Below are 25543 nucleotides of genomic sequence, written 5' to 3'. Positions count from 1 at the left end.
GCTTCTTTTCCGTGGGAGAGGGGGAGGGAGTTCGGCCCGCACCCAATCACGCGGGGTCGTACAGAGTTCACAACCTCCAGGTGGGACTGTCCTCCACCAGGGAAGTGTTAGTGTGTGGGTGGCTGTTTATGGAGAACGTCCCTCGAACAGGAAATGAAAGCAGTACCGACGTTTTGAGACATTTTGAAAAAAATGTAAGCAAGATTGGAGGGGGGGGGGGTTACAATGAAAGTAAGGATTAAAGCTAATTCAAGGGGTGAAAGTCAAAACAAACATGTTGGAGTGACAGTTTTTGTGCGTTTTTAAGCAGCAGATTTTGGAGGAAAATGCTTCGAGTTCATGCCCGACAGTTCTGTGAACATGTGAAGCTTTTGTTTTGTTCCCTGTCTGCTTTTCAGTTGAGGTTAAGGTGCAAATGCCCTGTCCAAAGTTTGTGTTTGTGTGTTTGTATACGAGTATGTTTGAAGCATGTGTGTTTATGTGCGTACGCACATGTTTGCTCGCAGCAGAAGTCTCTCCCCCTGAATGTCTGTTGCTTCCTTCTGGGACTGGCTTGAGTCTTGATTCAGTTTGCGTGTTGTGTGTTGCGTGTGCGTGTGCGCCTGCGTGTGCCTGCTTAGCTCCACTTGTCCTCTCACTCATTCCCGTTTCTGGGAAGCATCAGCCGTTTAAAACTCAAATGGCAGCATTTTTTTCCCCCCTCGCTCTCCTCCTCGCACCAAATTTGGGGAACAGCTGGGGCGGCCATGACGATGATTTGTCTCCCTCTGCCCGTCCGCCTGACAGGTTGAGAGCATGCACACACACACACACACACACACACACACACACACACACACACACACACATGCACATGTACACACACCTACTTGGGGAGACACACACACACACACATACACACACACACACACACACAATTAAACATACGCTCAGTATCACAGACACACAGGCACAAACACTCACACAGACACAAAAGTAGACACATACCCAGTATAAGAGGCCATGTTCTCAGGCTGCTGCCAAAACACTCTGATTTCCTTTAGCCTGGGCGGCCATACATCAGCTGGGGGCCTCCCAGCCCGGATGGCAGGGGCTGACAGAATGACATGTGTCATTTATCAAACGAGGGGCGCCAGACCTCAGGAAAAGAACAGACCGCCGCGTGACAAAGCCCCCCGAGAGCTCTCCTCCACTCACAACGAGGGGAGTGTGTCATGGGATAGACACTGACAAATCTACAGAGATAGAACACACATGGATACACGCTGACATCAACACGCATGCAGAGGAAACACACACACAGAGGCACTTCCAGCACAGATATAAACCCACCGATCAGACACTACCCAAGCTGCTTTGTGCTTTTTAAAACACTTTGTTTGCTCCTGTTTAAAGAAAGAAAAGACTTTTAAAACACAAGGCAAAAAGAAAATGTTCTGGATTTTAACGTGCTGGCAGTGGACCCAGCAACACCCCCCCCCCCCCACACACACACACACACACACACATATATGTTCCCCTTGCAGCCAGAGGAACCACAGCCAAAGCTTCTCCTGTTGCCAGCAGACCCGTCCTTCTTAATGAACGGTCATTGGCTGCGGAAAGGAACTCTCTTAGTTGGCACCAGCACTCCATCTCCTCCCTTTCATATCCATGCCACCACATACACACAGCAATGCTTTTTGTCTCCTTCATTTTATCTCTCTCCTCCTTTCCTCTTCCCTCTCTGTCGTGATCCCCCTCCACCCCCTTTTACTCTTTCCATACCCTGTTCATTTGTCTTCATAAGACTAATTTATTTTCTCTGCCAGATGCAAGCTGACAGCCATCAGTCACTCTCCCACACGTACTGACGCACACATGACCTCCTGACATACAGACAAATACGCTAACATGGACAAATGCACACGGCTCTTTTCTCACTTTTTATTCATTTACCTTGTCTCTATTACCTCACACGGCTCTGAGGTAAGCTCTGTAGTCACATACCCTCTGTTTTACCCCTGTCCTCCACCCCCTCCAACCCCCAAAACCCTCCCATTAACATTACTGAAGATGGATGCGTCTTCATCGCGGAGATTGATTGCGGATATAGAGTTATGGTGCCATTTATGCGTGTGTGTGTGTGAGTGTGTGTTGGTGTTAGATGGAGGGCACTCGGGGAGGCGGCGTAGGGAACTAAAATGTGAGGGAGGCAGGCTTTTCTCTCGTTTCCAGAACCTTCCAGCCGTTCGTTGTCTGTCCGCAGTTTGATATTATGCTGTGTTGAAGGATTGCTTCCTCTCTTCCTGTCTCTCTCTCTCTGACTGTGAAGCTGTTCATAACCACTGTGTACACACACACACACACACACACACACACACACACACACACACACACACACACACACACACACACACACGCATGCATACTCACACAGACACAATTAGGGTGAGATGGCTACTGATACTATTCCACTTTTAAAGCCCACTACATAATTTACTGACTTTCTCCAGGGACCCTTTTTCTCCCCCTAATCCCTCCTCCCTCCTATTATTTCTTCTTTTGTCACTTTATTGCTATGGTCATCAGGAAGGGGGAAAAAGAACTCCACATACGCACACATACACTCTCCAAACTGCTGTGTAGCTCTGTTTATTCTTTTGTTATATTTTTTTGTTACGCCCCTATGCTATTCATCATGCTTAAATCCTAAAGTAGTGTTGAAATGAAACACTGGAACTATGTTTAATGGAGCGCCAGACTTCAGCACTAACTCGTCACTTGAGCGGGCAGAACGAAAAAGAAAATGTGGCGATGCATAAAGGATAACGGTTTTGATGGTGCACAATCGCTGGAATTTCCCTGGTGACACATGCCGTTAAAAGCACTAAAATGTTTGGGGACACTTGGTTGTCCTGAGCAGCCTGAGGGTTTTCCGTTCTAATTAATTTCCCTAAAGTGACTTTATAGTTTTTAAAGTTATAATTTCTTTGTCTATCTGTGTGCATGTTGGGAAAAGGATGTAAGTTAGGTCTCTGAGGCCTCACAAAGTTCTCGGCATTATTGTGTTCTGGCTTGTTTTGCATGTGCAGTGTTGTGGGTTGTTTCCGAATACCTTATGGAGATGTAGACAAGGACGGAGTGCAGCTGATGAAATGTTTTGATCGAGCATTGAAAACAGCAAAATCTGTTCTTTTCAATAGAATTGCCACAATCAGCGGATTTGCTTGCAGGGGTGGAGTAAAGCCACACTATTTGTTTGACTTGAAAGGCACATTGCACTAGACTGGCTCCGCCCACCTATTGCTGACAGCTTCAGTCTTCACTATAATTATAGTCTGGAAACTCTGTTCGCATGAGGGCTCACTCAGCCTCCCTGATGGGTGGACCAATCAGTGACCTGTGGGAGTGGCTAGGATGACGCTGAAGTCATGCCATTGTTTCCAACAATGACAGCTGTGGAAGGGTTTTGGTGCAGAACATTCTCCACATGGTGGCGGAAACCATCTCCAACGGAGCGTGGCCAGACCCATGTATTCACGCAGTGTATTTGAATCTGGTATTCCCCGGCTAACGTTGCACAAAGCAGAAATGGTATCTCTTAAGGATGGGCAAGCAAAAATACTATTCGAAATTTTCTTGAAACTGTTCGATATTAATCGACTGTGACAGCTAATCCCCCAACAAGACGCCATTTTACCTGCAAAACTCTGAGTCTGCTACCAACGCATTCATCTTCTCCTCATTTTGTTTAATGGCGGCTGGCAGACAGGTTTATTACTGCCACCTTCTGAAGGCAGTAACGCATTACAACCACGTGCCAAACAGGACATATAAGAAAGAACGACGGTCCCGTATACTAATGATATTTTTTACATTATATAACTACTATTCAAAAATCATGTCCCATTGCTATCAAGATATTTATGAGACGGCAAAGTCCAGTAGCAAGCTAGCTCACCGCTGAAATAATGTACGATTTTGCGACCACATTTTAAGGGATTTAGTTAACAGCATCCAGATTTAATTTGTTAAATAATTAGTGTTAGCATGTGTTTAGCTTGTCATCGTCAGTAGCTCATCAACTCCCCTTTCAGGTAGTCACTCCTTCACCTGTCATTAAGTATGTGGTATTCTGTGAAGACAAGCAGATGGATTTTATTGTGCCTTTTCTCGGTGTTACTGGGCCGTTCGGGTGCTTCTTCCCTGCAGAGACTAAAGGATCAGATTCATGTGTGTGTGTGTGTGTGTGTGTGTGTGTGTGTGTGTGTGTGTGTGCGTAGCGCGTGTGTGTGTGTGTGTGTGTGTGTGTGTGTGTGTGTGTGTGTGTGTGTGTGTGTGTGTGTGTGTGTGTGTGTGTGTGTGTGTGTGTGTGTGTGTGTGTGTGTGTGTTTTTTTTTCCCCTCCCTGTGTGTCTCTGTTCCTTCTCTATGTTTTGTTCCTCAGCAGTGTACAAAGTGGATGGCCTGTGTGAATGGAGGGGAGGGCTGACAGTGCAGAGAAGGTTGATTGATGGCTTATTGTGCAACCAGACTCAGCTAGACCAAACTGGTTAGGCGGTGACCCTCTATTGGCCCTGTGCCCTCTCAGTTTCTTCTTTCCTTGAATTCTAGCTTTCTTTTTCTCTCCCTGTATCCCACTATCTACCTCTGTCACAGACTCCCGCTCCGACGCACACCGTGCATAAATAAACACGTACGTGCAGGCTGTACACGCACTGTACACACACTTCCTCTTCGTGTTTCTCCTCCGACTCCCCTCGTCTTCTTGGTTGCACTAAAGTCATCAGTGTTGCCATCATTCTTCGTCCGCTGTTTCCTTTCTTCCTTCCTCGGCCCAGTTTGTTTGTCAGTGCTCCTTCAGGACAGGTTTTGTCCCATGAGTCATTTCATCAGGGTTCATTTTACAGCCTTTATTCATGCATTCTCTCTACATACAAGCGGCCACTTTGAAGAAAATAAATCCAAATCTACTTCTTGCTTTTTACCTTCCCACTCAGTGAGCAGGTTTTTTTGTCCATATAATAACTCGTCAACAACCACGTTTGACAATTTTAGAACAAATAAAGTTTATCTAAACACGAGGCAACACTAGTCTAAACTGTGTTTCATCCTGGGTTTTTTTTTTCACAGCAATGATTTTCTGCCTCTGTTCTCCACACAACCATAGTGATTTATGGTAATTATCCATCTTTGGGGTCATCCATCAACTGGTTGTTGCTAGGCGATGGGAGCAGATGTTGTTTAGTCGGGGGAAGCTCCACTGTCAGGGGCAATGCAGGTGAATTCAAAAGACGGCATCTATGAAGAAAAAAATAAACCGTGTTATTTTGTTTGCTTGTTAATTTTATGATTAATTTTTCTAGAATTAAACGGAGCATGTCTCTATCTACAACAGAGAATTAAGACGCGGCTGTATATGGCTGTAATCTAAACACTGCAACTTGTTCATAGCAAATAAGTTATAGATGCTGAAGATATTGACAATATTTTTTCTAAACAATTGTGTTTAATAAATTACATCTGTGGTATAGCCTACATTGAATCAGTGCTTGGCATAGGTTGAGTAAATTTCCCTCACATCATTGTTAATTAGCATTAGTAATGCTTTATCTGTACTTTGCCTGAAAACAAACCAGATGGTTTGAAATGTCTGTGCAGCACCAGAGCAGTGTTGTGTGTGTGTGTGTGTGTGTGTGTGTGTGTGTGTGTGTGTGTGTGTGTGTGTGTGTGTGTGTGTGTGTGTGTGTGTGTGTGTGTGTGTGTGTGTGTGTGTGTGTGTGTGGTGGGGGGGGTGGTTTGGCAGAAAAGTTGAGCAGAAAGGGCTGGAATCTGTGGTGCCGATGATCTAATGGCTGATGTTTCATCTCAGAACAAGCAGGCACTGACAGTTCAGGGAAAAGGTGATTTATAGACCGCAGTCACTGTCATGGCGTGTCAAAACTGGCTCACAGGATATCTGAACACACACACAGGCACAAAATGAAAGAAAGATTAGAACAGAAGAACATTTTCAGAGCAATTCAAGAAAGAACTGGAAATGCAGTTCTCCAGATTTGTTATTTTCCTCAATGATCTGTTCTGTCTCGTGGTCTTTCTCTGTTTTTGTCATTGTCAAAAGAATGAAGGTAAGCCAGAGGTGAAATGCAGTGTCAAGATGACCCATTTAAAAAGGCTTTTAGCATAATAGGAGTTATTATAATTTTAAACTACTTGGAACATGCAGTATTGTGCAAAAGCTTTAGTTGTTAAATTATATCCATCACATAATATCATCTGGGAGGTGATCAGTCGCAGAAATACAGCCAGACTCCTAAAGAACTATCTTAATTTCAAGAAGAACAAGGAGTCCTGCAACAAACAAACAGATGGTGTGTCCTGATCTAAACATCATAGTGTCAGTCCTGGATTACAGAAGAGAGTGAAGACACTGAGTCATTTGCAGAAGAACTGTGGATTCTTGGGCCAACCCACCTGCCAAGTGGCCATAAAACCTCAAAAAGCCCCCTCAGGTTTACCTCAGAGAGAATCGGTGCTGTTCTTAAGGTGGTCAAACCAAAAACTGATTTTATTTCGATTTATTTTCTGCTCTTTGTGCTAAAAGTATTCACGGCCCTACTTTTTAAAGCATCTTTTTTATAAGCCGGTACTGTCCGTTAAGGCCGAGGCAGGACAGTGAAAAATGTCATTTAAATCATTTCATATAGCTGTAGTAGACTGCTGTGTTTGATCAAAGTAAGGAACAACAGTTTCCTGCTCGTGTAACGACCAGCATGAAAAGCAGACTAAACTGGCTGTTTTGTTATCCCCCAACCGGAAGAGCTGTGGAAGCTGAGAAGGTGGATTTGTACAACACGAGCTATTAGAAGCCCCGGAGCTATTGTGCCATATGGCGGACTATTCTATGTGGGTTAGGGGAGGGTGGAACTGGGAGGGTGCTGTTCGGTAAGCTTTCACATGTCTGGTCAAGAAAACTGTGGGTTAAATTATAGCTAATACATTGTGTCCGAGGCAGTATTTACCAATGTAGCTTTGTAATGAATCACAAGCTGGCAAGAATCTTGCAGGTCTCGAAAGATGTAATTGATCTAAAGAGTTCACCAAGCATACACAGTTTAGTTAATCATTTGGATAGCAATGTTAAGTTTAAAATAATTTTGACCGTGTCACCTTTGTGCAGACAACTACCAAGTGAGTTGACGACTACCACCTCTGCTGAGAAGAATCTGTTGTTGGCTGCCAGTGTGCCCCAGTGTGCATCGTCCACAGAGTAGTCCAAAGAGAGTGTCAGGTCCTATGAAACCTCAGCGTCGACTCTCCCAGACGGAGGAAAAAAAGAGCAGGAATGAACAGGACGGGGGCGAGCAAAGAGACAGAGATTGCCTGACATACTAAGCATTACCATAATTGGCTTTTCTACATGATAGGACAGAGGAAATAATAATGTCATTTTATTTACAGCCTTCTCTCTGCCGAAACACACACACACTCATGCACGCCGCACAGGTCAATGACACACACTGATCAGGCCTGTCCAAAGCCATCAGAGGTGAGTGGCAGGGAATGGAGAGGCCGGTGACAAAGCGAAACGGGAGAGAGAAATAAGACTGCCACGCCAGAGCTCCCATTTTGAAGGGCCGCTAAACGTTGTGGGGGAGCCGCGCCGGCCGCCCTGCTACGGATGCAGCGCTCCGCCATGTAGGGTAAATCAGCGGGGTGAAAGCTGGCGGAATTGGACATTAGCACTGCAAATGAGAGCCGGGATTGCCCTCTTCTCTGAGACAACATGAATAAATGAAGAAGGTTTAAAGGGGAGATTGTGTGTGTGTTGTGTGTATATGTAAGAAAGACAGAGGTAGGGAAGAAGAGGTGTGTTGATCGTGCTGGTGCCATGTTCAGGTTGTCCCAGCCTGCCTCGGGTTATCTCTCCCAAGCAGTCGGGATGTCTGACAACAGGCAGTGAAAAGTCCTTTTTCCTATAAATTTAATCTGAAAATTATTTAAATATCAAGATTTCAAAGTTCGTTTTTTTCACTGTTTTACACCCTGAGCCACAGTTGGACTGCTCATGTGAGTCTGGGTGAAATATCAGAATTTTGCTACCGTTACCAAAACTATACATCAGTTATGTTCAGTCATATTTGTTAACGTTTGTGTCAAATGTGTATAAAAGAAAAGTGTTGTGAGTGTGTTTGCTTGTGTGGACCTCACAGCTTCCTGCTTTTGGGGAGGAATGCAGTTTGGGGGATTGTATGTTTGTGTGTGTGTGTGTGTGTGTGTGTGTGTGTGTGTGTGTGTGTGTGTGTGTGTGTGTGTGTGTGTGTGTGTGTGTGTGTGTGTGTGTGTGTGTGTGTGTGTGTGTGTGTGAAGGGGGGGGATGTCCTACTGTGGTGTCACCTGTCTGTAGCAGGAAATCCTGGACTTTGGGCACAACAATAGTGACAGGCTCCTCTCCAGACGCAGATGGCTTCGCTTTCCCCCCACTAGCCACATTGCATCTCTGCTTGCACCTGACTCGCTGTGACACTTGAGACACACAACAACAAAAAACACACACACACGCAATTGATCAGCCACACCTAACTTGCACACACATGGCTGGACTGTAACTGATTTTGTTCTCCTCATATCTCATACTTTGGCGTTCGACTTGTTTCCCTGTCATTTTTTTTCTGTCTGATATGCGAGCGCACACACACTCGCGCGCACACACACACACACACACACACACACACACACATACACCTCTTGTTCGCTGGCCTAAACACATCTTTTTTCCTCTCTTTTCAAAACTTCCCCTCTTTTCCCTATCCTCCCTGACAGCACAAAGTGGGCTTACGTTTTTGACTGACAACCACAACAGACACTTTTCCCCCCCTTCTTCCCCCGTTTTAATCCCCTCCCTATCCCTCCCGCCCTCCCTCTCCTTTTCCTCTTTTGTTCTGAGTGACGCTCGAAAGCCGCCGTGTCAGCATCTTTTCCATCTCTGATTGCCTTATTAGCCGGCGGTGGCACCCGCAGCTTTTCTGACACAGATGGTGAAGGAGGAGGCTCGAGCAGGGGAGGGGGTGGCTGACTTGTGTTTGTTGTTGTTACTTTCCCCTCCCACCTCTTCTCAGGCTTGTTTGTGTGGACACTGACACCTCGGGCTGACACTGACACACTCCTGACACTGATGCCTGTCAAGGCAACATACGGAGGATGGCAGCAAAAGAGTAGAATTTAGTGTTGGTGTGCTGCCTTTGCGTGAATGTGTATGTGTTTGTACTGCTGTCAGGTTTCTCTCACTTTGTCAGCGAGGCTGTTTTGTCTTCGACTACTCTCGCCACATTGACTTTGAATAGGTTCAGTTTTGGATTTATTTCAATGCAGCGATCTGCATCTTGATAGGGGGGGATGAGACGGGTTTACAGCTGCTTTGGCGAAAGGTTAAAATTTCCTAATTTATTGACGTGCATAAGAAATGATTTCACTAATGTCTGTGAATAATTAGGAGCATACAGTTGAGTCAAAAACTAGCACAGGGACAGTAATTAACAAGAGGAAGGATGCATGTTGATCATCTACATTTTCCCACTCACACGCTTTGACACACATACACAAGGCAGCTGCAGGACCTCCAGCTTTTCCCAGGCAGCAGAAACTGGCACCTCACAAACATCAGGTATTATGTCCATTCCGATTATGGGATAGAGAGCTACATGCTGTTTGAAGCTGACAGCACATCTGCCTCCTCACTGGAGACTGATTCTGGCACCTCAGACAAGCATCTTATGAGGGATGGATTGGGGAAGCTCCCTTAGCATATTTAACCCTCAATTTTTTTCCCTTTCCCTGCCTCTGTGTAATGTTTCCCTCTAAATCTGCTTCCACAAACCTCTCTTATCTTTCTACCATTGTATTTCTTAATCTTTGACAACTGTAATTGAAAGTACATTTATATTTTTATATATTTTTGTGGAATTTGTGGGCAGTTACATGGAGAGAGAGAGAGAGAGAGAGAGAAAGCAGCCATTTTCCGTGGATACTATAAATTTCTCTGTCTTCTTTTAAAATGGCACACTTGACGCTGTGAGTACTCAGGGACCACAGGCAGTAACAACATGGCTTGTCGTGTCCACTGGCCGATTCCTAGCACCACGCTGTGAGGACTTCCACAGCCGATGCCAAGTTGACTCCAGCCAACCATGGCTTGGCAGGGCTGATGCAGCTGGCATTTTCCTCCACTATCTCTTACTTGTGAATCCATAGTATGTGTGGCATGTTGGAAGAGTGGTGCAAATCAAAGTCAAGAAGAGATCTATGGTTGCTATACGGCAGCAAAATAGACAATGAAATGCTGTTTGAAAGCTGAATGGCTGTAGGCTGTTCTGGCATCTCAATTTGCTGACAAGAAACCGGGGTTGTACATTTAATGAGTAAACTGCAACGCTTGCACATTTTGCACGAAAATTCCTTTAATTTTTTATTATCTTAGAATATTTTGAGAAAATATCAAAGTGAGTCTTAAACAAATTGTTGGTTGGTTAGATAGTTTATCTGTTTTCCTTTCATTCTTGAGAGAAAAACACATCTTTATTTCTGTTGTGAAGTAATACATGACATCTATTACGTCTCATCTACTCTGAGGATCTATTCTCTGCATGATTTGAAATTTTGCTCGTTGTTTGTTTCACACCAAGTGGAAACGTTTCCTGACTCGTCTCTGCTCTTTACCCTCACTGAGTTGTAGTGTTCAATAGCTCCATTAGGCAGTGCAGTGAGCAGGCCTATCTGTCATTGTCAAGACATGGATGTTTGCCCCTTTATTATTGCGAACCCTCGTTATTTGCTGTGACTATTGACAAAAATCTATTTGGGATTGTTGCACCCACCACGTACATATAGCGAGAGTGATACGTGAATTCTAGTGTGTCAAGTGCATTCAAATACGAAAACAATTGTATCTAAAGTCACTTTTCCCTTCTGTTTTGTTTTCTAGCTTATGGACCCGAAGATGAATTCAAAGTGGGCAAGAGTGATGAAGAGGAGCCTCTGCAGGATGACGGCCTTTCCCTGGATGGTCAAGATGCAGACTATCTTTTCAATGAGGATGAGGACGCAAGAGAACGTTTTAGCTGCCAAAACTCTCCTCTCAGCAATGGCACTAACCCAGACGCTGGGTACGCGTCTCCCCTCAGCACCACCAGCGACCAACTGGTGGACCTTAAGACCACTTCCTCCTTCGGTGATCAGGACAGGGTAGAGGAGAAGCTGGGGGACAGCACCGAGACCATCAATGGCCTCTTGCTACAAGACAGTCTGGCGAAAATGAAAGCCGTCTATGCAAACCTGATCTCGGATGCCTCCTGGTCCAGCATTGCTCTGGACATGCTTAAAAGTAAACAAGAGAACAATTTCGCAGCTAGCAACGGCAGTGGGAGCAATCACAAAGGGAGCAATGGGATCTTGAACAGTCACAGCCCAGGCCACATCCAATTGAAGAACAGATGTAGCAGTAACAGCACCTCAGCCACTACGCATATTACCACCAGCAGTACCACTGCAAGAACAGTGTCGAGCAACAGCAACAGTGGCGTCAATGTAAGCTCCGGCAGCACAGGAGGATTAGCCTATGATTGGCATCAGGCAGCTTTGGCTAAAACCTTACAGCATACTCCGTACCAACTCCTTCCTGAGCCTAGCCTTTTCAGCACCGTGCAGCTTTACAGGCAAAACAATAAGCTCTATGGCCCAGTGTTTACTGGAGCCAGCAAGTTTAGGTGTAAGGACTGTAGTGGAGCCTACGACACTTTGGTTGGCCTTACTGTGCATATGAACGAGACGGGCCACTATCGCGATGACAACAAGGACACAGAAGACGACCGAAGCAAGAAATGGTCCAAACCACGCAAGCGCTCTCTGCTGGAGATGGAGGGCAAAGAAGACGCCCAGAAAGTTCTTAAATGCATGTACTGTGGCCACTCTTTTGAATCCTTGCAAGACCTTAGTGTTCACATGATCAAAACAAAACACTATCAGAAAGTGCCTCTAAAAGAACCGATGCCAGCGCTCACCTCTAAGCTGGTACCCCCAACCAAAAAACGAGCATTTCAAGACTTGATGTCTCCGAGCTCACCAGAGTCTGTCTCGTCTGGCATTCTCCTGGGAGAGTCTCCCAAAGACCAAAAAGTGGCCAATCCCTACGTCACTCCTAACAATCGATATGGTTACCAAAATGGTGCCAGTTATACCTGGCAGTTTGAGGCGCGGAAGGCACAAATTCTCAAATGCATGGAGTGCGGCAGTTCGCATGACACCTTGCAACAACTAACAGCCCACATGATGGTCACAGGACACTTTCTTAAAGTCACAAATTCAGCCTCTAAAAAGGGTAAGCAGTTGGTTTTTGACCCTGTAATTGAAGAGAAAATTCAGTCAATTCCTCTGCCTCCCACTACGACACGACTCCCAGCGCCCAATGATAAGTCGCAGCCTGACTCCCCATTACAGCCCTCCTGCCCTGAGGACAAACATGAGGAAAAGAAAGAAGAAGAGACAGAGGAGGAAAAATTTGAATTTATTGAACCAGAGAGAAAAATAAAAGAGGAGAAAGAGGACCCTCCTGAAAAGGCTGATAAACCTGGAAAGGCCAGATCTTACCAGTATCTTACAGAAGAAGACTTGGAAGAGACACCTAAAGGTGGCCTGGACATCCTCAAGTCTTTAGAGAACACAGTTTCAAGTGCAATCAACAAGGCCCAAACGGGGACGCCAACCTGGGGTGGATACCCCAGCATTCATGCAGCCTATCAGCTCCATGGAGCTTTGAGGTCTACCTTGCCCTCGTGTGCGCAGGTTCAACCTTTGTTCAGCAGCACCAGTTTGAAGGTGATGTCCTCTGATTTAGGCTCCTTGATCCATTCGCCAAATAGCCCCTCTCCACCGCTAAGTCACAAGAGCAATGTGCTGGCCATGGAGGAGCTCGTGGAAAAAGTGACCGGAAAAAGTTCAGTAAAGAAGGAAAAAGAGGAAAAGCCAGTCGAGAATAAGTGTCGCTCTGCAAAGTCTCCATTGCCAAAGCCGAAGGACAAACGGGCTTCGCCCAATCCAGAAAAGCTCCCGAAGGCAGCGAGAAGCTCTCCAGCGCAGGATCACAACAGGTCAAGAGGCAAAGAAGGAAAGCAAACGGAGAGTAAAATAGATATACAGATCAAAAGTGAAGTTGATTCACCAAATAAGCCTGTCAGCAATGGTTGCAATAACCTGAGCATCATCACTGATCACTCCCCCGAACAGCCACTTGTCAACCCTCTCAGTGCTTTGCAGTCTATCATGAACAGCCACTTGGGGAAAGCTGCAAAAGTCTCCACCCCCCTCTTAGACCCATTTGCGATGCTTTATAAGATCAACAACTCTGCTCAGATTAAGCAAGCGGAGCCCGGGAGCCAGTACCACAAAGGTGACGACGACGACGACGACGACGACGATGACGACGACGACGATCAGCCCATGGACTTGACAAAATCCAAAAACACCAACGGAAGTGCAGCTAAGGGCAGTTCTACTGCTCCAAACAATGGGAACAGCAGCAAGCCGGCTTTCAAAGGTTTCTCTCAGTCGTCGTCTCCGCCTCTCCGAGAGAATGCTCTGATGGATATTTCAGACATGGTGAAAAATCTGACCGGCCGTTTGACACCAAAGTCTACAACCCCCTCTTCCATCTCCGAAAAGTCCGATATCGACGGCTGCACTTTTGAGGACGGCATGGAGGAGCTGTCTCCCATCCAAAGACGGAAAGGCCGACAGTCCAACTGGAATCCCCAGCACCTCCTGATCCTGCAGGCCCAGTTTGTGTCCAGCCTTCGAGAGACTCCGGACGGAAAGTTTGTAGTTAGTGACTTGGGACCCCAGGAACGGGTCCACATCTGTAAATTCACTGGTCTCTCCATGACTACTATCTCACATTGGCTGGCCAATGTAAAATACCAGTTAAAGCGGACAGGGGGCACAAAGTTCCTCAAAAATATCGACTCTGGCCAACCTTTGTTTTTGTGCAGTGACTGTGCTTCCCAGTTCAGGACTCCCTTGTCCTACATTCACCATTTGGAGTCCCACCTCGGGTTTACCCTGAAGGACCTCTCGAAGCTTTCCATAGACTTACTGGAGCAGCAGGCGGTCAGCAGGATAGAGGACAAGACTTCTGGACTTCCAGAAGAACAGACCGGCTCGATATATCAGTGCAAACTGTGCAATCGGACATTTGCGAGCAAACACGCAATCAAATTGCACCTTTGCAAAACACACGGAAAGGCGCCGGAGGACCATCTCATCTTTGTGAAAGAGCTGGAGAAGTTTGATAAACAATGAAGTCAGATGAAGCTGATAGCATGACAGATTACTGTTGCACTATAACTCAAAGCCACAATCTGTCATAACAGATAGTGCCACAACTGTACGAAGCCTTGTTACGACACGTGAAAGCACGGGAGCTTTAATACCACATACTGCAATTATTCAGTTGACCATAAACGGCAGCAGCTTGCACTGCAGAGGCTCTGAGCTACATTGTAAAAGTTGAATTTTTTGGGGGGGAACAAAATTGTACCAAATTGGTGCAGCAGCCATGGCACTATAATAGTCATTGACTGATTGTTGCTTTTCTAATGCACTGCATCTTATCTGAGCCTTTAGGAATAGTCCATCTGTTGTTTCAAAACTGGACCATGCTCTTATTTTGATCACTGTTTTTGACTAATTTTTTTAAAAGCTAAATATATTTCAACACAACTTGCATATTATTTATGAGAACAGTTTGTGCATGTTTTTATGTAAAGCAGTGAGTATATGTCTAATGAAATTTCAACGATGACGACAAAACTGATATCCCTGTTTAACAAATTTGCGGATACAGCTGTTTATATAGGTATATGGTGAAAGACGGCGTTCTAAAATATTAAGGTGATTTCGGCACTTTAAGTAAGTGTAAACTGATGAAGAACTGTACGAGTGAAAAGGACAACACATGACTCTTGAGTTTCAATTCCCGTGTTCAGCATTTTTGGGACTAACTATAATATTGTTTTCTATTTTGCCATTAAATCACAGAAATTGTTACAAAATGTTTAGGATCTTTGTTTCTCTAGTCAAATATCATTTCCTGGTTGTTTCAACATGTACAGTATTTGCGTTAGTTGGCTACCAATTTATTATTGTGAAGCTACAGTTGTAAAGTTAATGAAGTTTATTGAATAATCAGCAAGTATGTATACATGTATGTCAGCATATCTTGCTCTTTACAGTTCAGCATCATTTGTACTGTGTGCATTTTTACAATGTTATTTTCTAGACGAATACGGGAGGGGGGCGGGGGGGGGAATGTATAAATCTACAGAATATTGTCGGACCACGATGTCCTTTTTTTCAGTGAAAAGTAGGTCCCTCGATGTGGTTTACATAAAATGACAGAACTTACTGGCATCTGCTCTGTCGCCCGGGACTGTACATGACATTGAAAAAGAAAAAAGAAAAAATACATTCTTCAATGACCAACCTCCAAGTTTTATCATCAACCAAGTTATTCAGAATGGCATTCTTTTATCCTCGGTTGTAAAATAAACTTCCATGTCCTGGATTAAACGTGGTGTCGTTTGAGTGATTTTGGGAGAGTGGCGCTTTCAGACAAACCATAGAACGTCATATTGCAAACACTGCAGTATTCCATCGCTGGTTTGTCTTCTTTTTGCTTCCTTTTACATTTTTAGGACGCGTGTAAAGAGCTCCGTCCTTCCAGAGGTGTTGAGGGGCCCAAGGGTTTTTTTTTTGTTTTTTTTTTAAGTGTTGAGTCTTAAGGAGGAACACGAGTGCGACTTTCACCCCCCTCCCATTTTTCACGCGGGACACGCCGTTGCACAGAGACACCTCCTTGGTGACGGTGACATCGAATTATTTCGGTTTTTGTTCTCAAAGGTTGGTTGTTGTTTTTTTTGTGTGTTTTTTTTTTTTTTTGCAACATACTCGCACCATTTCCAAGTCCCACTGAGGGAGTAGCTACCTTCCCGCCGTGAGCCCCAGCTCCTAATCTCTGACCAGCTGCTTTGAGACCTGGAATCTGTCTGAAACGGTCTCCACCGCAACGCGTTTCAGGGGATCCTCTTTCGGCTAATCGCCGCAGATCCAATATTTCTGAGTCACGCGGCGGTAAGCTCAGCCCTCGGGTGCCAGGCAGAGCTCGAGTGCCTCGGGTGAGGGTGCTAGCAGGTTTGTCCAGGCTGGACTCCCTCGCTGCTCTAAGGACAGAGGGAGGCTGTACGGGGGAGGGAGGGGGGAAGCGGAGTGCACGGTCTCAGTCCACTGCTGCGCCTCTTGAATCAAAGCTGAGGAGGGAAGTGAGCCGGCTCGGTGCTGAAAAGAGAGATCCAAGTCGCTCAGCTGACAGACGGTTAACAAACATGACCAGCTGGCTGAGGCGTTATCGTCCACTGCCTGTGATCGTCGACGGAACTTCTGGGTCTGAAAAATGAGGGCAATGCAGAAGTGCCCTCAGCTGCAACACTACAAAAAGGGTCGTGAGGGGTTTGGCTCCAAAAAGTCAATACAGTCATCATTTCGCGAAAGTCTGAAAATAATCCCACCATTAATGAGATATCGGGCCTCAAGAAGTGCAATTTTAAGGCTGTGTCTGTTTGATTGACGGGCCTTTTGTGCAGTCAGGTTTCCGCTACGGGGGGAGGGGGGGCGGGACGCAGCGCCCTCGGATTTCCCAATCCAATCGAGTCAGAGCCACCGCCCGCCCAAATATGGTCACTTCTGGCTCCCAGATAGCAAGACGGCTACGGCCGAAATCCAAACTCAAGACTTCAGAACGGCAGGTCACAGACTAATGGGTGACGTCGCTCGGGTATCACACACGAGCACGGGCAATTTAAAACCTTACGGGTTTAGGTTCTCGACAAATCTTCCAAAAGTATTCTACAGTTACCTTCCCGAGTAATCCAGAAGACCGATAACTTTACAGTTACATGTCCTGGTATGCGTAAATCATGTCACGTTCTCCATCATTTAACTGACATCACCTATAATTACACCATATTTTAAACATCCATGGCTCATAACTTACCAACACACTAACAGAGGTCGTCTGCTGGACAGTTAGTTGTCTAGAAACAGTGACTTACAACAACAACAACAACAACAACAACTGCTGGAGGCAGATTTTGTCAGGTTTACCAAGAGCCAGACCAGCTGTCCCCTTTTTTTCATTAAATGCTAAACCAAGCAAATCGGCCTCACCAAGCTAAACATCGAATACACCATGACGATATCTATCAAAATGCCAAACTGTTCCTTTAGTACATCTTCATAGAAGGTTTTAATCTTTACGCAGAGTCGATCCGGTTATAGTTTTTTTCCCAGCTGCTGCTACGAGAGGAAACCAGCTGCAAAGTTTGCGATCAGACATTTCTTCCCGCATCAGTGAACACGTAGAATATTCTTCTTCTTTTTTTTTTTTTTTTCGTATTTGTCGGCGTAGCAGTATGTGTCAGTGTATCACAACAATGCAGTTTAATAGTTTGACTTGGCTTTTAAGGTGACGGTCAAACGACTGCAGCAAACCGCCACTGAATGAAAACTCGCAGCCTCGTGAACAAGACTGAACAACTTTTTCACGTTTCCTTTGCTCCGCGACACTTCAATATTATGACACTTTTTTTTTTTGTACAGAATTAAATGAATGCGAGTTTTTTTTGTTGTTGTTTTTTTTTCAATTCAGAGCCCCAAATCAGTAAATGTGTATTTCAAACGGCGACATAATCCCTTTCAGGAAAAAAGGGGGAAAAAAGTGAATAAAACATTGTTATAAGAAGTCGGGATTTGACTTAATGGTTTAACATAGAGCTAAGCTTTATAGTTCAGCTAGTGAGACACCTGATAAAAAAAAAAAAAAAAAAAAAAGAGGCCACGGCGTGTCTCCGCTGAAGGTATTTTAAGTCGACATGCTCCCACCCCACGCAGCTCTTGAACGCTACCCCGAGGCATTTCTCCCAAGAAACAATAGAGTTCCAGCGCCTTGCAGCGCGCTCTGTGTGGCAGGGAAACAGAAAGCAGCAGCGGTGAGAGATACGGAGAGAAGTCGCACACGAGGAGAGTCGCACGCGACGGCAACGCGCCGAAGTGCGACGCACGGCAAGTTTGTTTGCCGACGCGACAAACCGGAACGGCTCGTTCAACAAACAAAAAAAAGCGTCATAAACTTTATGCAGTAACTGTCCTCAACTTTCTTTCTCCTTGAAAACAATGATCTTATTTCAGAAACATCGACGGGAGATGTTTTGCGATCCGCTTTTTCGTCCACCGTCTCGACGTCTCGCGTGAAAATATGTACCGGCGTTTTGAGTTTCCCGGCGGAAGCCGGTCAAACGGGCAGAAGCTGTAATCGAGTTTTTGTGGAATTTCGCGGAACAAAACGTGCATTTTGTGTCCTCGTTGAGCAGCCGGCCGACTTGAGAACGTCCTCAAAAAGTAAAACTATTCCATGTGACGATGAAGTTTTGTTCCATTGTTAAGTGAATTTTAGCGGCCGTGTGGGACCACATCATGTTTGAACAAATGTCCCAAAACAGTGTGTTTACGTTCAAGCGACGAAACCCTCTGGTGACCTTAGAAATGACCGAGCAGAAGAAGAAGTGAGATGACATTTTATGGGAAGGGGAGGAGGTCGGGGTGGACGGATGAGTCGACAAAACATTGGCCTTCTGCCTGGCAGATTGCCGTTTGTTTCCTGTTTCAAACTGATGGTCAAGATTGTTTCTTTTAGTCGTGTTTTGTCTTGGACCGTGTTGATAATGACAAAAGGTGTTTACTCAAGTTGCTGTGCTCTCCCTCGGCTTCCATGAAACCCTGATTTCTTTTCCATAAACCCGGGTTGTTTTGTGCCTAAAACTCGTGAAACCTTGTTGATCGCATCGTCGCGACAACAAAAGGGATAATCGTTCATTTTTTTTTAACGGTGATTTCTAGTAGCGTGTCTGTTGCATGTCCGTGGTGACCAGTGTCCTTTGGGTCGGGACAAACAACCTTCCTTCACACTAAGGTTGGAGGGTCAGCTGGCCAAGTCGATAAGCTTTGTTTATGAGGAATTAATAAGTTTGTTGTAATACAACTTCATTTTGTTTTATTTTTTGTCAAAGAAAGCAATCGTTAATAGTGATCAATAGACCATTAAGGCAACTGTATGATGTTTAATATAATTATGGAACGAATATTGACGGTTGTTTCAGCATTTTGTTCAACGAAGAAATGATATTACTTTGGGGCTTCAGTATCATCAGATGTCCAGTTGAATTTTTCAAATAGGATTTTATGCAATAAAAAAAATTCAAAGATTTTGCTTTATTGATCTTGGAGACAACAGATGCCGACATAGTCTCATTTCAAAGTCCACCTACTTGATGGAAAGATATCCAGAGCATACCGTGAACATACCTTCAAATAAGATAATCAATAATCGAAAAAGTCCTCTCTTTTCCTTTATTACTCGGCAAATGAAAACACATAATATACCTACATAAACAACACGGTTACATAAATGATAGTGATTTTAATCCATCCGGCTTTAGATGAGTAACTACTGTCAGGTGTCCCCTTCAGGATCTATCAGTACATTTATAGTTATGTTGTAAACATACAGCGACAACTTATACGATCTCCAAAACAAGCCGTCTCCGTCTTGTCACAACAGATACAAAAGCTCCACATACGACTTTGTCAGGCAGCCGATGTTTTGTTTGTTCTCGCATGACTCTTGTTTGCTTTAAAACAAAATAAATAAAAAAATAATAAAACAAAACAAAAAAAAAAACACAAAATAAATTGGCTCCATGTCATCACCATTATCTGGCGAACAGAGGCTCACAAGACAGCAGCGCAAATCTGAAGTTAAACAAAAAGGCTGTTTATGACAAGAGGCGTCGTGATGCAGCCTGTTATCCATTTATAATAATCAAAATGGAAACACTCGGAGTCGCAGCGAGCCGTTCTGGTGCTGAGTAGTAACATCTGTACGCCCGTGAAGTATTACATGTCAGCGAGATGCACACGGCGGCGCGGGCGAGCGTTTGAGCCCTCGTGACACGCGTATCATGCGTACCCACGCCGACAAGCGAGGATTCGGTGAATTAACCTCGTCCCTTCCCCGTCCCCTCTCCGCCGCCTTCGGGGGCGACCCTCCGCTGATCACATCACTGTACGGCAAACACCTCACCTTCGAGACACGTGCTCGCTACAAAGAGGAACATCTGAAAAAAAAAAAACTCTCTCTCTCTCTCTCTTTTCTCTCGCAGTGCCGTGACTAAACCGGAGAAGGTGCCAGTGGAGGAAGCTGGAAGCTGTTTGGAGAAACGGAGCACTTCCTGCAACTGCGTTTCTGTTGTTGTTGTTTTTTGGTTCACTTTAGGACTGAAAGTAAGAGCGTGGCTTTCATTTCAGAACGTGGAAGACAAATGATGTTCATAATATCGGTTATTGTGGTTTTTCCCGTTTACATTTTTTTGTTCACATCTCAGATGACTATTAACAATATGTAATATTGTACTTACTAGTATACAGAGAAAAGCAAAAATATCCACAAAGTCCAACTTTTTTTCTGCTTTCTTCAGTGACGATGCAAATTGAATTAAACTGAAACAATAATGTGACCGGATTAGTTGCACATTCTAATAAATTATCTTTATTAATGGTTAAATCTTTTTAACTGTTAATAAGAAACCAGTTTAGTTGCCAGGTTGTTGTTTTTACTTCTATGTGCTACCACTGCAGTTATAGATGTTGTTCATTAATCAATAAATAAAGCCAAATTCCACTTGTAAAAATTTGTTTTACCCCATAAGCTAATAAAATACATAATTTGATTCTAAATCAACCTTCATCTTCCTGACAATTATTTACTGTCAGTGTTTCTTCTCCTGCTGACTGCTTCCCTCAAAATATTCTCTCGTGGTCGAGCTTGTTAAAGAATTTCCAGGTGTTGCACTTTTTTTACAAAGTGGTCGCTCCATCCCAGCTGATGACCCCAAACTCGAAGGTGTGAGAAGTTGCGACGTGTCGAACGGAACTGAAGCCACACGTTTCTCACGTAACAAATAAATACACCCGAGGTGTCAGACTCATTTCTGTCTGCTGCAGCCGTCCTGACAGCCAAACAACACGGCACCTTAAAAAAAAAAATTATTATTATTTTTTTTATTTTTTTTAAAACATTAAGCCTCGATGCCAGATTTGAAGAGAAGCTGAAGGTTTAAAGTCACCTGAGACGTCTCATCATGGACAGAGAGTTGAATCCGATTGCTTGTTGACACGTTTGTCCCCGCTGAGATCTGCAGGCAGTCAGAAGCATCTTGTAAAGTGTTGTGTACCTGTCAGGAATGAGCCTTGTTTTTGGAAGATACAGACGACATAATTCATCAGGCCGAGGAGGAGAGGCTCTTGAAGAATGGAGAAGTGACAAAGTCGATTCTTTTGAGAATAATGACGGCTGCCAGCGTTCTGAATGGATGGAGTGTCTTTTAGGATCTATCAAAGACGTTTTCCGGCGCCGCGAAGCCCACAGGTGTGATGCACCGCGCCGTCAACCGCTGTGTCAAAGTATCTGAAATATTGAGACATTTATATACGAGTGTGTCGTCACGGGCGGGTTCTGTAATTTGACTGTTCTGTCGTTTAATTCATCGATTTAAAGGAGTGTGTTGGAGAGCGAGCGCTCGAGAGAAGATCCGCTGGACGTTGCGTTCGCTTGATTTCTACTCCTTTCGTACTCAAAAGAGACGTCTGGTTTCATCTTCATCGCAGCGAATGCGGTGTACTTTTTATTTTTATTTTCTTATATGTAATTAAAAAAATTTAACTCAGTCTGCTCCTGTGAATAAAGGGTGAATCTGTGTAAATCTGTTAACAGGACACTGCGTAGAGAGTGTGTGTGTGTGTGTGTGTGTGTGTGTGTGTGTGTGTGTGTGTGTGTGTGTGTGTGTGTGTGTGTGTGTGTGTGTTTAGTAACGGACTCTGCATGTTCCTATCGGACTTTAAATACGGGCTATTTAGCACCTCAGAAAAAAGTAAATAGGTTACACTCGTGGCGCTGTGGTTCCTCTCGCAAATTCCTCATTATTTGGAACTATTCCTGGTGTGTTTGCCAGGTTTGAATGTCAAATGTCGTATTTATTTCATCTTGAGCTGTGCGAGGAACCGCTGTCATGAGTTTGGGTTTAGACCCTTGGACAGTGTGACGAGTCTCATTCACATTCTGTCCAAACCTGACATCATTTGCATGAGAATAAGCCCAAACTCTGCAAACGTGACACGTCCCAGACAAGGGATCACAACTTGGCTGTCATATTAGGCCGGTAAATTCAGGTGACACGGATCCTGTGTCCTCATCTGGGCCAACCTGACAGTGGTTCATGTTCCCTGCTGTCTTTTTCTGAGGGGCTTTGTGAGGTGGGGGTGGGGGGTTGCTTTTAATCAGCATGACGAACCCTGCCACCCCCTGCGCACACACTCTCAAATGCGCGCGTGCGCACGCACACACACACACACACACACACACACACACACACACACATACGTGAGAGTGGGCATATGCTGAGGGGCAGTGGGCTGGCCGTTGTGCCATCATTAGTCCAAGCCTACACGGAAAGCTTCTGACACATGTCGAAGGAGCTCCATTCGACCTACAGAAGGCGCATCCGCATTATGCAAAGGCAGCAGTGTCTGTATGTGCAGTGCTACTGTCAGAGGCTTGAAGAAGAACTGAGGAAGGAAGTGCAGAGGCCCGTGGAGGGGGGGGGGGGGGAGGGGAGGGGCGGGGAGTGGAGCGGGGTGGGGGTGGGGGTGGGGGGGGGAGAAGTTGAAAATCAATGAGAAGTGGAGAAATCTGTTTTCAGTAACGACTGCATGAGGTCAAGTTTATTTATGAATAAATACTAAACAGGTTAAGATCGTTCAGTTAAAGAACTTTTTCTTTTTTTTTTCTTCAACACTTGAAAACAAAAATGAACAGAAATGTAGTTTTGTTAGTTCATTTAAAACGCCCGCTTGTTTTAAATGCGATTTTACGACTCGGCTTCAGACCGAGGTCAGCAATGTTCCGACGTTGCAGCGAGAAAGGCTTCGAACAAGTTTTTTTTATGAAGACAACAGCGTTTTTTTCTTTTCACCTGCGCCTTCTGGCATTTTAATGACTCACTACGAGTTGGACCGCGTTCAAGTTAGAGACACAGCGGGGCGTGTGTGTCAGGACCGATCAAGTTCCGCAGCGCTGCAGCTCCGGTGTCGCGGGCTCGGACCGCCAGAAACCTCACACGGTTGTGTTTTTGTGTGGTTTCAGAGGGACGAGCCGCTGACGCGCGGTCGGGTCGATGTAAAACATACAGTCTCTCTTTAACAGAAACAAAAACAAAAAAATGACCTTTTTAAATTGTAATTTTTTTTATTTTTTTTTTTTTTTTTTTTGAACACATGTTGGATCTTCACAAAAACAACTTCCCGTAACATCTTCGACGGGCTAAATATTGCTTTCGTATGATCGGAAAAACATCGGCCGAATGTGCCCCGCATTCCTCCCCCCCCTTGCACCGGCGCCCCTCGGGCGCTGTTCCCAACTCATTCACAAACGTAAATGAATCATTTCTTCTGAAGCTGAATCAGTTTTTTTTTTTGCAGTTTGAAAATGTCACTGCACAATATTCATGCGCTTTCCCCTCAAAACTCTTCTTTTACATAAAGTCAACTGCGTTCGGTTCTGTTCCTCCTGTTCTCTCGACTTTGCGCAAGCGAATTAGTACCTCGCCGGAAGCTCTGCTCGTTGAAACGTCGTTTTACCAGAGTGCATTTCTAAAAGAACACAACCCCTGCGTTGCCGAGGTGTGAGGCCTGCCTTCTGCTCCGGCAGACGCCGACAATTTCAAAGTCTTCATTTTGCCGTGTTTTAAAAAAAAAAAAAAAAAAAATGATTGGCTGACTTAAAGGTTAACCGCCATCCCGTCGTAAATTGCCGCGTCGCCCGCGCCCCTCTGCTCCGTCTTCAAACGAGCCTCCCGAAGACTTCCCGAGTTGTCAGGAGATGTTAATCGGAGAACCAACACTCCGCTTAATGTTCCCCGAAGCGAAGGGCGGAGTCACTCCGGTCCACGGGTGAGATCCTGCTTTCGTCGCCACGGTGATTTAGCAGCAAGGCCCCCCCCGCCACTCCTCTTGTCACCTGGGCAGCTTGCGATCTTTCTCCGTCACTTGCCGGGAGGGAGCGGCCGGGGTTCGGTTTTCCCAATAAAGCTGAACGGGTCGCTCTGCGGCGCACGGTCCAGTAGCTCATGAATATGAATATAGGTATAAATAGACGGGACGAGGAGGCGGATGGATGTTGGCCTGTCACTCCCGCCTCGCCCGGCGTCTCCGCCGAGGGTAAGCCGCGCCGCCGATCCGCAGCACGACCGACTTCCTTGCGAAGTTACTCTAAGTTACTGCGTTAAAGCCACCGCCTGTATCGCCGTTTTTACTTTCCAGACCCAAATTAGATTTTTTTTTTTGTTGATTTGATACACTTTATTAATCCCCGAGGGGAAATTTCTTCACTACAGCAGGGGGGCTCTCAGGGGGGAGCTGCTGCAGCAGGCTGCCACTAGCGCGGCGCCAGGTAACCTGACCTGAGGTGCATGTTTTTGGATGATGGGAGGAAGCCGGAGAACCCGGAGAGAACCCACGCAAGCACAGGGAGAACATGCAAACTCCGCACAGAAAGGCCCAGGACCGGGTTCGAACCCGGAACCTTTTTTTGCTGTGAGGTGACAGTGCTAACCACTGCACCACCGTGCCGCCCTAATTAAGTCGCTATCGTTGGCATTCGTTTGACATCTCTTTAATTGGCGGTCGCCCGACCGTCGTGATCGCGGCAGGGAGCGAGAGCGACGGGGAAATGACGGGAGGGCGGCGGGGGGAGCGGCGAGACGGCGACGAGCGTGGGCTTCGCGCTGAGCTGCGCAAATGCGATGCGTTCGTTTGGACCGCCCGCGTCGGGCAACACGAGGGACACGGTCGGTCGGGTTTTAAATGAGATTGGCTTCGGTCATTTGAAGGCAAACGACGACGACGGCGAGCGGTAACCCCACTGCACAAACTACTTGTCACTTGACTTTTTGTGCAGTCGGCTGTGTGAGAATTGTGAATATTAAGTACCTACTTTGTTAAAAAAAAAACTAAAAAAAAACATCAAATGCCCCGGGTGACTAATTCTGCAAACTCAATCAATAGCATGCAGAGTGCAGAACAAACTAATGTTCTCTAAAAAAAAAATCTCCTGTTACTCGTGTTGAATTCTTCTATTAAAGCGGAGGCAATCCACTCGTCTCCAAACGCCTCAAACGTCTCGAGTAAAAGAGGAAGTTTATTGTGAGCCGAATCTGCTGGTGCACAATGCGAAGCTTTGACTTTCAGCATTCTTCTCGGGGAAACTACCCGTATTGCTCTTGGCATACCTGTCCGGGACACAATGTAAGCAGCAGCTCTGCTTTGTTTGTCAAGACACTCACCAAACT

The 25543-nt window shown here is 45.4% G+C and overlaps 2 protein-coding genes across 3 annotated transcripts in view; one reads left to right on the top strand and one right to left on the bottom strand.

The window, feature by feature from the left end:
• The window catches only part of tshz1 (teashirt zinc finger homeobox 1), a 30329-nt gene extending 14730 nt beyond the window's left edge, over positions 1-15599 (top strand). For both annotated transcript variants that reach the window (XM_069697876.1, XM_069697885.1), the window contains one exon: positions 10963-15599. In XM_069697876.1, coding sequence (XP_069553977.1) covers positions 10963-14330 — 3368 coding nt within the window. In that variant the 3' untranslated portion in view covers positions 14331-15599. The remainder of the gene's footprint in view (positions 1-10962) is intronic.
• The window catches only part of LOC138620573 (leucine-rich repeat and immunoglobulin-like domain-containing nogo receptor-interacting protein 1), a 291009-nt gene that overhangs the window by 130005 nt on the left and 135461 nt on the right, over positions 1-25543 (bottom strand). The window lies entirely within an intron of this gene.

Source organism: Brachyistius frenatus, unplaced genomic scaffold (genome assembly GCF_029030835.1).
Source record: "Brachyistius frenatus isolate BFR_SWC_R1_liver_20210118 unplaced genomic scaffold, ASM2903083v1 Contig_2, whole genome shotgun sequence".
Taxonomy (NCBI): domain Eukaryota; kingdom Metazoa; phylum Chordata; class Actinopteri; family Embiotocidae; genus Brachyistius; species Brachyistius frenatus.
This window is presented reverse-complemented; position numbering and strand designations above follow the sequence as displayed.